Raw genomic sequence first — 13,998 nt, forward strand, 5'->3', positions numbered from 1 at the left:
CCATGCCCGGGGAGCTGGCTGTCTGCCACAGGGCTGCCATGGCTTGGGACAGGCTTCTCGCCGGCCAAACCGCTGCTACCGAGGAGCTTTTGTTTTCTGATATGAAAATTAAAATTCCAGGGGAAATCATGCTGATTCCTCAGGACAAGCTCTTTCTGGTGGAGAGGTGCTCCGACCAAGTGCATGTCTGACTTGCACACCCTTGTGCCCTGCAGGCAGAATGCTGTGGCCTGGGCTAAATGTCCAGACTTAATAAGTGGTGTATTGTTTGCTGTAATGTATTCTGACTACCAGATGCAAATTGTGCAGAGAAGTGCTATAAAGAGCTCTATAATTAAAAGCCTTAGGAATAGCCCATTATCTTCAATTTTAGCCTTTAAACTTTAGCATGCGCAAGGGCAAAGTGTGTGTGTCTGGGGAGGGTGGAGACTTGCCTTTGGCAGATGCCAGTTGTAGCGCTGGAAATAGGTTAATGTGTTTAAAAGGTTTCTTTCTCATTCTTTTTCTGTGGGGGCTGGGGAGAGAAACTTAAGGAAGGTGCCAAATTGGCTCTTCTCGATGAACTTCTCTGTTTATCTCCCAGTTACGTCAGTGTCAGTAGTTGTATAAGCTTTCTGACACTGTTCCCTGTGTTAGCAGTTCCCTTCAGGCCAGGGTGCAAACGTTTAGGGGAAAGGCTGGTTCATTTAGTACTTGGCAGAATGGTGTATACATGTGTATGCATATACATATTGAGGCATTATGGCAAGTAATGTAACTTTGGTGTTGGCACCATGAGGTGGCTACACTGTCGTTAGGGCTTGGACTGAGACCAGTGTTCCCCTCCATAGCATCCTCTGCAGAGCTGTCAGGTGTTAGCATCTGGAAGTCTGCTTGGTTTGCTTTGCAACTTAAATGCGCAGAATGCAAAATGTATGAACACTTGCTTTTCCTTTGCCTGACCCATTTAGCTTCCCTGATACCAGCAACAGGCTAAAATTTTTGCAATGCAAGAAGTTAATTTGCTGTAGCAAGCTTTTCAGGTACAAATAATAGCAAGTGAGGAATCTGTTGTCTTTTCCCAGAGTAGAGCTAAGCAGTGCTGGGGCTTGTCTTGGGAATGCTTTTGATGTCTAAGTAGTGCTGGAAAGAAGTATCAAACTATGTTTAGAATCCTGGCATATGACATTGATAATCCTATCATATTAGACCTAAATTATTGTGTAGATGGCACATTTAAAAAAAGTTGTACTTGTGTTAGTTTGTGTTCAGTCCTGGTGAATGTGCATGAGACTTCCACGATTGCAAGCGATCAAGAACAACGTGTTGTTGAGCTTTGTTGAACAATGTAGCTCTGCGTCTTCCTGAAAACTCGAAAGAGGTGTCCTTTTTTTCCTTCTCATGTTGACACTGAAGGTATTTAATTAAGGTATTTTCTTTCATTTCAGAAAGTGTCAGGGATGTTATTGGGAGGAAAATCAAAATTTCGGTCAAGAAAAAAGTAAAGCTGGAAACTAAGGGAGACAAGGTGGATAACAAGGTATTGGTAAGTATGACAGAATGACTCTGATTATATATGTGAAGGAAAAGCCAGTATCTTTTCAGAAGGTATTAATTCTCCTCTGAAAGGCTTCTTTGAACTTTGTGTGTGCCATAAGATACATGTATCACTTACTTTTGTACTTTCTCAGTAGCCTGCACAGCAAGTTGATGTGAAGGCATGCACATGAACGCACATGTTTGTCACTGAGTTCTTCTTCAGAGTTTAGGGTATTGGGTTGTGGATGATGTTAAAGCAAGCTATTATTAGAACCTCTTCTAAAATAATTTGCTGCCTTTGCCGGTTAGGTTTGTTGTTTACGTCTGTAGGAATTTTGAGTGGATGAGAAATGCAAAATGAGGCCTGTGGAATTATTTATCTTTTGAGAATCTTCTGAAGCTGTTGTGGTGGTGAATAGTAAAACTATTGTGCTTTTTGAACTCAAATGACTATTCGTACTTTTTAGTACTCTCTGTTAAGTCACACATCTGCATGTTAAAAGAAATGCTTAATGTGTGGGATCCTCCATTGTCATTCCTGAAACTGTAGTGGAGGAAAGTGTCAAATTAATCTCTCTTAAGTATGCTTTCCTGTTTTCTCAAGAATAGTTTTGCTGGCCTCTCTTGATAAGAAGCAAGCTGTGGTAATGAGCGGGTATGCTTACATACTATCTTGAATACTTGGATATGCAAAAAGAGATGGAACTTTGTGTTCTTTTGCTATGTCTTTCTCAGGAGAGCTAGAGTAACAAACACAAATAAGTACAGTGCTGCTGTAATATTTTGCAAGATATTTGAGATTTGGTGCTTTGTGTCTGTAAAAAATGTATTGCAGATTTGAAAGTTTCGTTGCCAAAACTTGTGACAAATTTTGGGTACATGGCCTATGCAGATACTCTGTTTTGTCTTTAAAATCTGTAACTTATTAATCAGCTCTGAATTGTTTTCATAAAGTACATGTTGCGTATTCTTGGGCAGTAAGACTGTAGATAATAGCCTACTTTTCATCAAGAGCAGCTACTTAACGAATTTGAAGTATTTTATGCATAATACCTACCCATGTTATTTGTGGCTCCTGGATTTACAGTTCTTGTGGTGGAAATAGGTTGACTATGTAAATGCTGATGGATTGTTTCAGTTTATTTAAAAGCCATGTTCATAGGGAAGGCTGACAGTTTCACTGAAGTGGTAGCACTTGATTGACTTTTTGTTCTATACAGAATTGTTATTCTTATCAATACTGAAATATATTGTGAAAATATTGCAATGCTGTTCTGACCTGATGGGACCTAAAGAATGTTGAGATTCGAATTGCCAGTGAAGTTTCTGAGAGGTGTACTACTTGGCCTAGATGTGATGACTTGCATGTTTTTTCTCTCTCTAATCTCCAAAGCTCTCAGGTGGGGGACTTTAACCTTTGATGACTGAAGAGGTGCTGCAAGAGAGACACATTTTTAAGGTGTTCACAAGTTAGTGAGCACTTGTTGTGTGTGTGCATGCACACTGTCTTCAGCGTAGAGGATAAGTCTTTCAAGGGGATGAATTGCTGAAGGGGGTGTTGTCTGGAAGAGCAAATGGTTCCATGATACAAAAATGCAGGGGATTTATATTGGGGAAGTGTAGGGGGGGAAGTTTTCATGGTCAGAAAAATTGACTGCTGACTGCTTGGGTTGGATTTTGTGTTTTCTTCTACCACAGAAGAAAACTGCCCTGTGTGAAGCTTCACAAACCACTATGGCATCTTTTTTACAGTGTTTCTCTAATTGCATGTGTATCTTTTGTGATTTTGGGTTTGTTTTTTTTTTTGTTTGTTTGTTTTGTTTTGTTTCAGAAGTGCTGAGTGCTATCTGCTGTGGCAGGGCCAGTGGAGGCTGTGGTTCCTTCTGGGGATTCAGAGTTCTCTGAAATGCAGGCTAATCTGAAAAAATGACACCAGCAACACCTTAAGTTGCCATAAATTAGTGGAGACTTTTTGGCCTTGCTGTGTCTACACACTCATTTTTGACCTGTGAAGTAGAGGAGATGTACCCTCCTCCCCTCCAGAGTGACACTGAAAACAAATAACATTGCTTCAGAGATATGCAGATGCTTAATACTAAATGCTATAGGAAAGCTACTGACAAAATTAAGATTTTTTTGTACTCCAAGCTGAGACTTCATAATATTCAGTAAATAACGCATATGGTTGCATTCTGACCAGGGCAGGTAAAACTGAATACTTGGATTGCTGTGCCTTGCGTAAGCATGTCAAACTGAATGCTGAATTAAGTGTTGGCAGCAAAGGCAATTCAGTAATTAAAGACTATATCCTGAAGTGTATGCACCAGAGGGATCAAATGTGATTGCATGGGCAGTGTTCATGCCAGCACTCCTTGACTCCTGAGAGCTTGGTTTTGAGATGTTAATCGTTTGAGAATGGTCTCTTGAGTGCACGTGTAGCAATGAATTGTTTCAAGATTTTGGTTTAAATTTTATTAGTAGTTGGGAGTTTATAAGCAGATTAGGTAGCATTCATTGGGTCCAGCACTTAATAAGGAGAAAATACCAGTTGCTGTCAGGCTAGCCAACCCCAGAGCCGTGGTGAAATTGCTCAAGGTTTTAGAGGAGGTTGATCTCAGAGGCTGGCACTGAGCCCTAATACCCAGATCTGTGCTTTAATTGAATGATCTCTCGTTCTTCATTTCTAGGAAATATGAGCAAAATCAGTACCAATTTGAGAAAGGAAGATTATTTAAAAATGACTGCACTTGGCAGGTGCCTAGGAAATCACTTGACCTCTAGTCCTGTTGTTCATAGTCTGTTCAAGGTGTAGAGTACTAGAATATGAATATAACCATCTACTTAAGTCACGCTGCTATAGGAAATTCCTCTGATAGTTAAGATAGAAATTGGAATCTGAGAGTAAAGATGAAACAGTGGAAAACCCCTGCTGTTGCTTGAAATACGGTCCTAATGTTGAACTGGTGAAATTGGTAGATGAAGTCCATGCTTGCCTTAAGGTGCTTTAGGATCTCAGCTTTCAGTGCCAAAGTTTGGAAATTATGACTAGGAGTTTTGATGTAAACCAGACTTTTTCAGTCTGCACAATGAGTTTGCTGCCTTAGTATTCTCAATCTGCAGTTGCTTAGTTATTCAGTTAGTCATAATGATGCAAACTGGTAAACACAGTGAGCTGCTCAACTGCCTCTGGTCTGTTGGTACCAGGTCTTGGGTGGTCAGGCAGCAAGCTGGTGCCCAACCCTGAAAAGGCAATAACCAGCTTGAGTGGGTAGGTCAGTCCTCACACAATTAGGGTCAAACTCCAGCTCTATCCAAGTCATCTTGATAGCAGGGCAAATCTGCTGTTAGGTAAGGTGAGGAACCTTTCAGGTGACACGCTGATGAGGAATTGCTGCCCCATGGGCAAGGGGTGCTGGCAGTACCACCATGCACCAGCAAGGCAGGCAGCAGGACCAGGGGTGGTGGCTGGGGGCAGCCTTAGAGCTGAGGCAGAGCTGAGGTCAAGCCAGGCAGTTAGGTTTGCGAGGCAGGCTCAGGCAGGAAAATGACCAAGCACAGGCATTGCTCAGGCTGGGGCTGAGTGCTGGAACTCTGGAGCAATATGGGGAGCCCTGGTCAAGGTGTCTCCCAGGTTTTTGGTCACATACTTGTGCCACATTGGGTGCAGACAGCCAAACTGAGGCAGGGCCCTGGGGCAGGCTGCCCTAGCTGGTTCCATGTGACCTTCGAGCCAGAGACAGAGTACTACTGCGCTGGGCTTCAATGTGGTTCTCACAACAATAGTCTTATTGGGTTAAAATAGATAAAGATATCACTATTTTGTAATCAGTCAAGGATTGCTTTGGTTTCCTGGGATTGTTTTGTTTAAAGCTGTTTTCTTACAAGGTCAAGGCTTAAGGCATCATGCAGAGTGGCTGCTGTGTGCCTTTCTCACACCGAGGACTCTGACCTTCTCTCCAGTTTCAGCTTAAGCTGATGGGTATGTAGAGGTCTCAGTCGTAATGGGGCGCTGGGGAAAGGCAGGCAGAAAAAGAAGAGAAACTTAACACCTACTCCCTCTCATAAGGGCCTCATTTTGGCAAGATAACGGATCAGTCAGAATGTCCTGTCCACCAGAAAGATTTCAGTGTTTTGTCTTGGCCTTTTTTTTTAAACCAGAGGCCTCAGGCCTTGCCTTCAGACAAACACCACTGGAAAACTAAGTTTCTTGCTTTCAGTGTTTGTGGTGCTGCTTTTTCACCCTCAAAATAGCCAAGGTATCTGTACAATACTCAGTGTTTTGTACAATCTGTACAAATGCTCAGCATTTTGCTGAGTATTTCCCATTGCGGTTTCTTTCTATCAGATTTATTGTAATTAGTAGCAATGACAGGTAAAATTGTAAGACAAAAGCAAGATGTTAAATACATCGGACCAACTTCTTATGAAATACTGATGTTTTCGGGAGTGGCTCATGACCAGAATTCAGGATTCCTCTTACTTTTTTCTTTCTTTCCTGTTAATGAAAGGGAATACTCCTAGACTAATTGCCTTTGAGATTAGTTTTCCTTTCCAAAATAGTTTTATTTTAGAAATTAAGGACAAGGAAATGTTGCCCGAGACCATGCTCTCTGTATGGCTGGTCTGGTTTTTTGCTATATTCTTGGGTTGTTTGTGTGATTGTTGCGTTTTGTTTTTTTTTTTTGTAATGTCTTCCTAACCTTAAGGGCATGAAGTAGTGTGATGTGATGTAGTGAACAACAGCACTTTATTAGGAAATCCCCTTGAGGATTCTCTGTTAAGCTGCTGCCGCAGGTCTTTTACTTTCTTCTCTTTGTTACAGTAACACAATGGTGCTTCTGGAACCAGGACAGTTGCTTTGGCAGGTGGCTTCCCTGGGAGTAATCTCTATGTCCCTGTCACTTTCTTTGGGACATATGTTTCCATGGGCTTTTAGAACAAAACTTTTAGTCAACTCCTCTCAAACAGGTTTATATTTGTTCAGTGCACATGGTGTGAGATTTCATGTTCTGCTTCTAAAGACTCACAAAGACTGAAATTCTATTTAAAAAATCTATCTGCATTCATTTTTAAAGGAGCAGTTTTGCACTGTCCATGTGGTTTCTGAATGCTGTCTGAACAACCTGGCTGACTGCCCTGAAGCAGCTGAGGAAAGCCTGTGTGAGCTGCAGTGCCTGTTCAGCTATAAGGGTGGCAGTCTCCAGGTGGAGGCAGAAATAATGTTTTGCATTGCCAAAAGTATTTTGGGATTAAAAGCTTTGGTGCTGGTTTCCCGTTGCTCATCTTCTGTCATGATCCATCCATGACATTATTTTCAAATAGATGGATTTCTCTAGGTGCAAATGTCTTGCCTTAAAAAATATGTACTTGTATATTAAACCAGTAAAAGCATGAAGCTCACAGGGTGTCCAAGGTTAGTTTTACATAAAATGTTTGCAATCTTGCACATTATATCATGACAGCTGGTGTGTGATAATGTGTTAAATATGGGCGTTCTTTTAAAATAATGGTGTTTCCTCTTCCCTGCCCAGAAGGTTGACTGTTATGACATATATCTTAAGTGTGTGTTTATGAAGATGAAAGAAAGTAGGTGTTGGTACATCCCTCATGTCAGGAAATCTAAATGAAGTGAGGTAATCAAAAAGTACTTATATGTGAAAATGTATTTTAATACATTTACAAGGTGCCTCTTAGAAAACAATTGAACTGTAGCCAATAAGATTACTACAGAAAACTGAAATAATGAGTGTGGCTGGAAAGAGAATTTATTAATCCAGCCATGCAGTTGTATATGGTCCCAAAATAGGACTTGTTTAAAAATATACTCATTGATGTGCAAGTTTGACTGAAATCTATATTTATGTTGTATATCGATCTGTAAGGTTACTTTTTACTGGTGGGAATGCCGGACCTAGCATTCTGATGCTGTGATAGTGCATGCAGGTGTTGAATTCCTTTTTGTTGACATGTTTCCACTTCTGTGAGGAGAAATTGGCATTCAGTGGAATTAACCAGGTTGAGAAATGCTTCCCTCCTCTTTGGGTTGGTGAGGTTGGGAATTATTTTTTTTCCCCCCTTCAATTTCTCTTTCCAGTTCTTACTTCCACTTTTTCTTTTCCCTTATTTCCCACAATCAAAGCATCAGTTGCAGATAGAAACTTGTTTTGTGTTTATATCGGTGTTGACACACTTTTTGGGATATAAACTCTGAGGCTTCTTCCCCTCAGGTTTGTCTGCATTAAGGGTAAGATCTAATCTAATTGCTTAATGAAATTGGCCTTTGACCAAACAGAAACAGTCCTCTTTCTCTGGCTACCCAGGCAAAATGTACATTTTTCTGCAATCCTGGCTCTTTTGTGTCCTTTTAAGTGCAGGTCTGACTGGGTGATTTCTTGCTCATCAAAGAACATAGTGTATTCTTTGCACACTTTGGGAGGGTAGCATAACCATTATAGAAGAAGGGCAGCTGCTTGCTCTCCTTTTCTTTAATTTTGGGCAACTGGTATATGCAAGGAAAGGTAAGAAAAGGTAACTTCTCTTTTGGTGCCTGCCCTTGTGCTGTCTTCTGTACTTTGCATGTGCACACCGACCTGTGGGTGCATCTGTCCTTAGCGGTGCTCTGGAAGAAGGAAGTGTAAATATTATCTTGCTGTTAGCCACTTCTGGTTTCTTGTTCACAGCTCACAGGGGAAAAGGAGTGGTGGAAGGCAGGAATACACTGTGGCTCTGAATTGTTCATGGGATCAATTAAAAACCAGTTGTGTGTGTTTTATTTTTAAAATGTCACACTCTTTCTACTTTTTTGGCTGAATATATAAATGGTATAATGGTACCAAAGTGGTTTGCTAATGTACTTTTGTTTGTAGACGGCCTGCCTCTTGCCACTGTTATTTGTGAAATGGAGCTCTCCTAAGCAAGGGTTTATGTTGAAAACTGCATGAACGTGACAGAAGACTGTTACATCTAATTTCTCAAAAGCTGGAAATAAAAAATAGAAGATGAGCATTAGGGTCAACTTCTTGTCTCAGTCACTCTTCTCCACTGACAGCTTTTTGTTTTTCTTTTACCCAAGGAACAGAATATGTGTTCTTTGGTAGACCAACATAAATGCAAAAACGTTGTCCGTATTTACTGGTGGCTTTCTTTTCCTTTTTTTATTTTTTTTCCTTGTATGGCTTGTTTTGTCTGCCTGAAGATACTTATTCTAAGAAAAGACTTTTTTTGCACAGGGAATGTGTTTCACTTCATGTAAGTGGTGTGGAGGAGCACACTGTAAGCTTAAGAGGCCACAAGGGCTGCTAATTCAAAAGTTAGTGCTGCATACTGTGAAAAATGCTTCCTGTTGCTCAGAGCCCCTTGTCTCCAACCATTGTTGTGGTGTGAAATTGGTGAGCCTCACTGATTTGTCTGATTATTAAAATAGTTACTTTGGATCACTTGCAATTCTGCTTCATTTTTTTCTCAAGATGGTGGTAATTTAATTCTGTGTAAAATAATTACAGGGCCAGGATGTAAAATTACTCTTGAACTGTAACTGCTGCTAGCTGTGCTTCATATTGCTACCAGAGTCCCTAACCTGGGTTAGAATGATGGTCCCCAAGCTGATTTCTGCCCTTGTTCCTGTCTCTCCCTGTTTCCAGAACACCCACTCTGTGGCAATTCATGAGTGACAGCTTTTTGTTAATGATGGCTTCCCTAATTTGATTATTTAAGATGAAAAACTATTATGATGAAAATTTAATTATGAGAGCCAGAGTCTGATAACCCAGTGCTTCTGAAACAGACCTAACCAAATTACTTGCCCTGCTGGATGAAGGAAGAACTACCCTGGCTTGGCGAGTAGAGGTTGCAGAATAAGGTCCAAATAGCTGCAGGATGCGATGTTAATGTTAGCAAAGCAAAACAAGTTTCTGCTGGTTGGCACAAAGTTTGAACAAGAAGTCACATTGCTGGTGGGGAGTGTGGGAGAGGTGGCTGCTTGGCCCCATAAGGACCAGGCCAGCAGCTCTGGGGGGAGCAATGAGTAGGTGGAGTTTTAGCAAAGGGGAAGGCTTCTCCCCCTTCACAGCCAAGCAATATTTGCTCATTGTCATATTACAGTTACTCTTCAGGGGGCTTTGCAAATGAATCCTAACAGTGCTCACCCCTCTGAACAAATACAAATTGAAAGGTCCACATATCCGCTGAGGCTATTGCAAAGGTGCCCACAGGATAGAAACCGTGAGCAAGTGAGGAGCAGCTCTCCCTTGGACAGGTTGTGTCTCTGGATCTTCTTTGCAAAGTGACCTTTATTTGACGACAAAAACAAGAAAAAAAAACCCTAAACTTGTGGTTGGACTTCTGGGTGGTGGACATGTTGCAGCTTATTCCCTTATCTGACAAGTGGCATTTGTATCTCCGTGCACAGTGGAAGGCCTGTGTGACAGCAGGATGAGCTTCAACAAATGTGCATGTGGGTATGGAAAGTGGAAGGGGAGAGTCTGGATCTACTTTTGTGTTAGGATTTAGGTAGGTCGATAACTAGATTTAATTTCTTCCCCCTTTCCACAGTTAAAATAGCAGTTAGCAGTGTGCTGCCTGTGAAGTGGGCAGCGATGTGGTTGTGGTGTCTGGGAGAACTCTAACAGTCAGTGGTTAGGAGCCTGAGGTCACTCAGAGCAAGCCATTTCCATTTCGTGCTCCTGAGTGCTTGGACGATGCTTGCCAGAGGCATGTATTTATGGAATAAGCGCTTCAGGTACGTGTTGCATCCTCAGGTCTCTGATTAAACCTTAAACCTTAGGTGGAGCAATCTTCCACCTAAAACTTTGATAAACCACTGCCTTTGGAGAGCTTCATGAAATTTTGAGGAGCTAAGTTACAGATACCTACTTGTTCTTGGGGCATGGGAGGAAAACAAGAAGGTGAAAGAGCTGCTGCAGAACAGTTTTTACTCAAATCTGATTAGGGGAGGTGAATGGCTGTTGACCCTGATCTGAGCTGAGAGACAGGGCACTTCTGTGTTTGTTCAGGGTCAGCCTTAGAATGAAAAGACTTCTCCCTCTCTTCCCTCAAGGCCATAAGCCAGACCGAAACTTTTTACACAAAACTAGGGATAAAGGGGAAGCCCTGTTAAGAGAGGAGCCTCTGAAAAAATTTGGGCCTGGTGCTTAAGGATGATACTGTCTTACAGCCCTGCGTGTGAGCTTCCACTCCAGTGTAGGTCTCTTGGAGGCCTCAGATTGGGAGCAGTGAAGGCAGATCAGTACAGATGTCTGGATTTTTAGTGCAACCCACTTTAGCTGATAATATTCTCTTCTGGTGTTTACCATGTTACCAGTAAATATTTGCAGAAATACTAGCTTTCTTAGGTACTGATGAGTAATAATTTCTGCTGTCTTGGTAAGTTTATTCATACCCCAAATCCAAAATAGGTAACTTTTAAATTATTAATAATAGTGTAACATGAAAAATGTATTCTGAATATAGCAAGCAGTTTTCTTAACTATGTTACTGCTCACATTTGTACCTTGCAAGTGTCAGAAAAGCACAGTGGGCTTTGGGCTTTCTGTTATCTCAAGAAGATGCAGAAATGCATTTTTTTTTTTGTGACGCATTTTGTTGTATGCTGTATGCAGCTGTGGCATACACTATGGGTATCTTTATGCCCCTTTTCCCACCTGTGTCCCTCTTTGTTGTCATTCCATCTTCGCTGCTTCAGCAAGTCCCAGGAAACTTTTTATGTGTAGATAACCATCAGGATTTGTGTTCTACCCCTTCTCACACTGGTGTCCTCATTTTCCCAGTGGTGTGTTGCCTGACTTGTTTCTTCTCTTTAAAAAGATAATATAAATATCTCCAAAGACTTCAGTATCCATGCAAATATGCGGATGATGGACAGAGCATAATGCTGCTATGCTAAAATATGTTGATTGCTGCTATAAAACTTATTCTGTACATGACTTTGATCCTGCTAGCCAAGTTCTCTGCTACCTTGTTCTTCTCAGATTTCATAAAAATCTGTGCTAGAGCTGTTATTTGTGTGGTGGAAGCAGTTTGGTTCATGCTGGATATTACGGAGCTGTTAGTATAATCTGGCTTTAGGTTCTTTCTACCTTTCTCAAAGCTGCTTTCTTTGGTTAAAACCAAACAAAGCCCAAAACAGCTTCTAGCATCTCAACAGAATGCTGTGCAAATGATGCTTGTCCTGAGGGGAAGCAAGCCATTAGGATGGACACAACTGAACTGTATTGGCCTCTAGGTAGGTGAGATGTTGGGCTGAAGAAAGAAGAAAAAGTGAAAATGAACCAAGTAAAGAACTGTAGTATAACATGGCAATTTAAATGCAATTACCTGATGTGCCAGAGCAGTCTAGAAGACTGTAAAATTTTGCCTGGCAAAATCTTGGAGCAGATTCTCCTGGAAGGCATGCTAAGGCACATGACAATCAACAAGGTGCTTGGTGACAGCCAGCACGGCTTCACTAAGGGGAAATCCTGCCTGACCAATATGGTGGCCTTCTATGATGGGGCTACAGAACTGATGGACAGGGGTAGAGCAGTTGATGTCATCTACCTGGACTTGTGTAAAGTGTTCGACACTGTCCCACACGACATCCTTGTCTCTAAATTGGAGAGACATCAATTTGATGGATGGACCACTCGGTGGGTAAAGAACTGGCTGGATGGCTGCATACACAGAGTTGTGGTCAATGGCTCAATGTCCAGCTGGAGGCCAGTAACGAGTGGTGTCCCTCAGGGATCGGTGTTGGCACCGGTCTTGTTCAACATCTTCGTCGCAGACATGGACAGTGGGATTGAGCGCGCCCTCAGCAAGTTTGCCGATGACACCAAGCTGTGTGGTTCGGTTGATACGCTGGAGGGAAGGAATGCCATCCAGAGGGACCTTGACACGCTTGTGAGGTGGGCGGATGCCAACCTCATGAGGTTTAACCATGCCAAGTGCAAGGTCCTACATCTGGGTCAGAGCACTCCCAGGCACAGCTACAGGTTGGGCAGAGAAGAGATTCAGAGCAGCCCTGCGGAGAAGACTTGGGGGTGCTGGTCGATGAGAAAATGAACATGAGCCAGCTGCAGTGTGTGCTCGCAGCCCAGAAAGCCAACCATATCCTGGGCTGCATCAAAAGGAGCGTGACCAGCAGGTCAAAGGAGGTGATCCTGCCCCTTTACTCTGCTCTTGTGAGACCTCTCTTGGAGTACTGTGTGCAGTTCTGGTGTCCTCAACATAAAAAGGACATGGAACTGTTGGAACAAGTCCAGAGGAGGGCCATGAGGATGATCAGGGGACTGGAGCACCTCCCGTGTGAAGATTGGCTAAGAAAGTTGGGGCTGTTCATCCTGGAGAAGAGAAGGCTGCGTGGAGACCTCCTAGCAGCCTTCCAGTATCTGAAGGGGGCCTACAAGGATGCTGGGGAGGGACTCTTCATTAGGGACTGTAGTGACAGGGCAAGGGGTAACGGGTTAAAACTTAAACAGGGGAATTTTAGATTTAAGGAGGAAATTCTTTCCTGTTAGGGTGGTGAGGCACTAGAATGGGTTGCCCAGGGAGGTTGTGAATGCTCCATCCCTGGTGGTGTTCAAGACCAGGTTGGACGAGGCCTTGGGTGACATGGTTTAGTGTGAGGTGTCCCTGCCCATGGCAGAGGGGTTGGAACTAGATGATCTTAAGGTCCTTTCCAACCCTAACTATTCTATGGTTCTATGATTCTATAAAATAGCTTTAGAAGGTTTTTTCTGTGAATACAATGCTATGTTCCCTATTTTGATAGTTTTCTCTTTGCTTTGGGAAGGCATCTTCTAAGAGATTTCACAATTTTGTCATTTTTCAATAAATTTTACTGTATCTTATATAATCTCTACTACTTCCTTCACAAAGTATTTCATATCCACTTTTCTGTTTTCTTGCTTAGCTATACCATGTAGGCAAACTGCAGGAGAAGCTGAAGGCTGATTTAGGCTTCTGTGTACGTACGTCGATGAAAGCTTGGAAAAACTAGTTATCTAGAGAAGAGTGTTATGTTCAGTCTTTAGCCAAATGCTGAGAGAAGTCTTCAGGAGTGGTTTAACGCAGCAGGGACTTATGTTTTGTTTCAGTTGTATGCTGGTTTTGTTTTCTTGCCTGCACTGAATACTGCTGAAAATGGTAAAGTGTGCAGGTCTCAACTCCGAAGAGCTGCGTATTCAAATTCAAAAGATTTTAGGTAGTTGCAGGATTGATGCCAACACTGAAAACACAATGTCTTTTTGCCCTCTCATTGTTAAACAGTGACCTTTTGTCAGCTGGCAGAGTTTTCTTAAAACTTAGTAAATGCTTATTGTAAGCCTTGGAAATATATTTTTCCCTTTTAAATATTTTGAGAACATTCAGCAAAATGTACAAAACCTGAAGAAGGGTTAGTTTCATGTGATGTTTCCAGTGTAATGCTATCCTTTTAAAGTATTTCCTGTAACACTATTAGATGGATCTGCTGTTGTTTGTATG

At 42.0% G+C, this 13,998-nt stretch overlaps 1 protein-coding gene across 5 annotated transcripts in view; it reads left to right on the forward strand.

Moving 5' to 3' along the window:
* CARMIL1 (capping protein regulator and myosin 1 linker 1) overlaps positions 1-13,998 on the forward strand; it is a 192,985-nt gene that overhangs the window by 2,567 nt on the left and 176,420 nt on the right. For all 5 annotated transcript variants that reach the window (XM_062621692.1, XM_062621694.1, XM_062621693.1 and 2 more), the window contains exon 2: positions 1,428-1,525. In XM_062621692.1, coding sequence (XP_062477676.1) covers positions 1,428-1,525 — 98 coding nt within the window. The remainder of the gene's footprint in view (positions 1-1,427; positions 1,526-13,998) is intronic.

The sequence above is a fragment of the Pezoporus occidentalis genome, unplaced genomic scaffold, assembly GCF_034315485.1.
Source record: "Pezoporus occidentalis ecotype Australia unplaced genomic scaffold, CSIRO_AGI_Poc_V1 ctg231, whole genome shotgun sequence".
Lineage (NCBI taxonomy): Eukaryota > Metazoa > Chordata > Aves > Psittaciformes > Psittacidae > Pezoporus > Pezoporus occidentalis.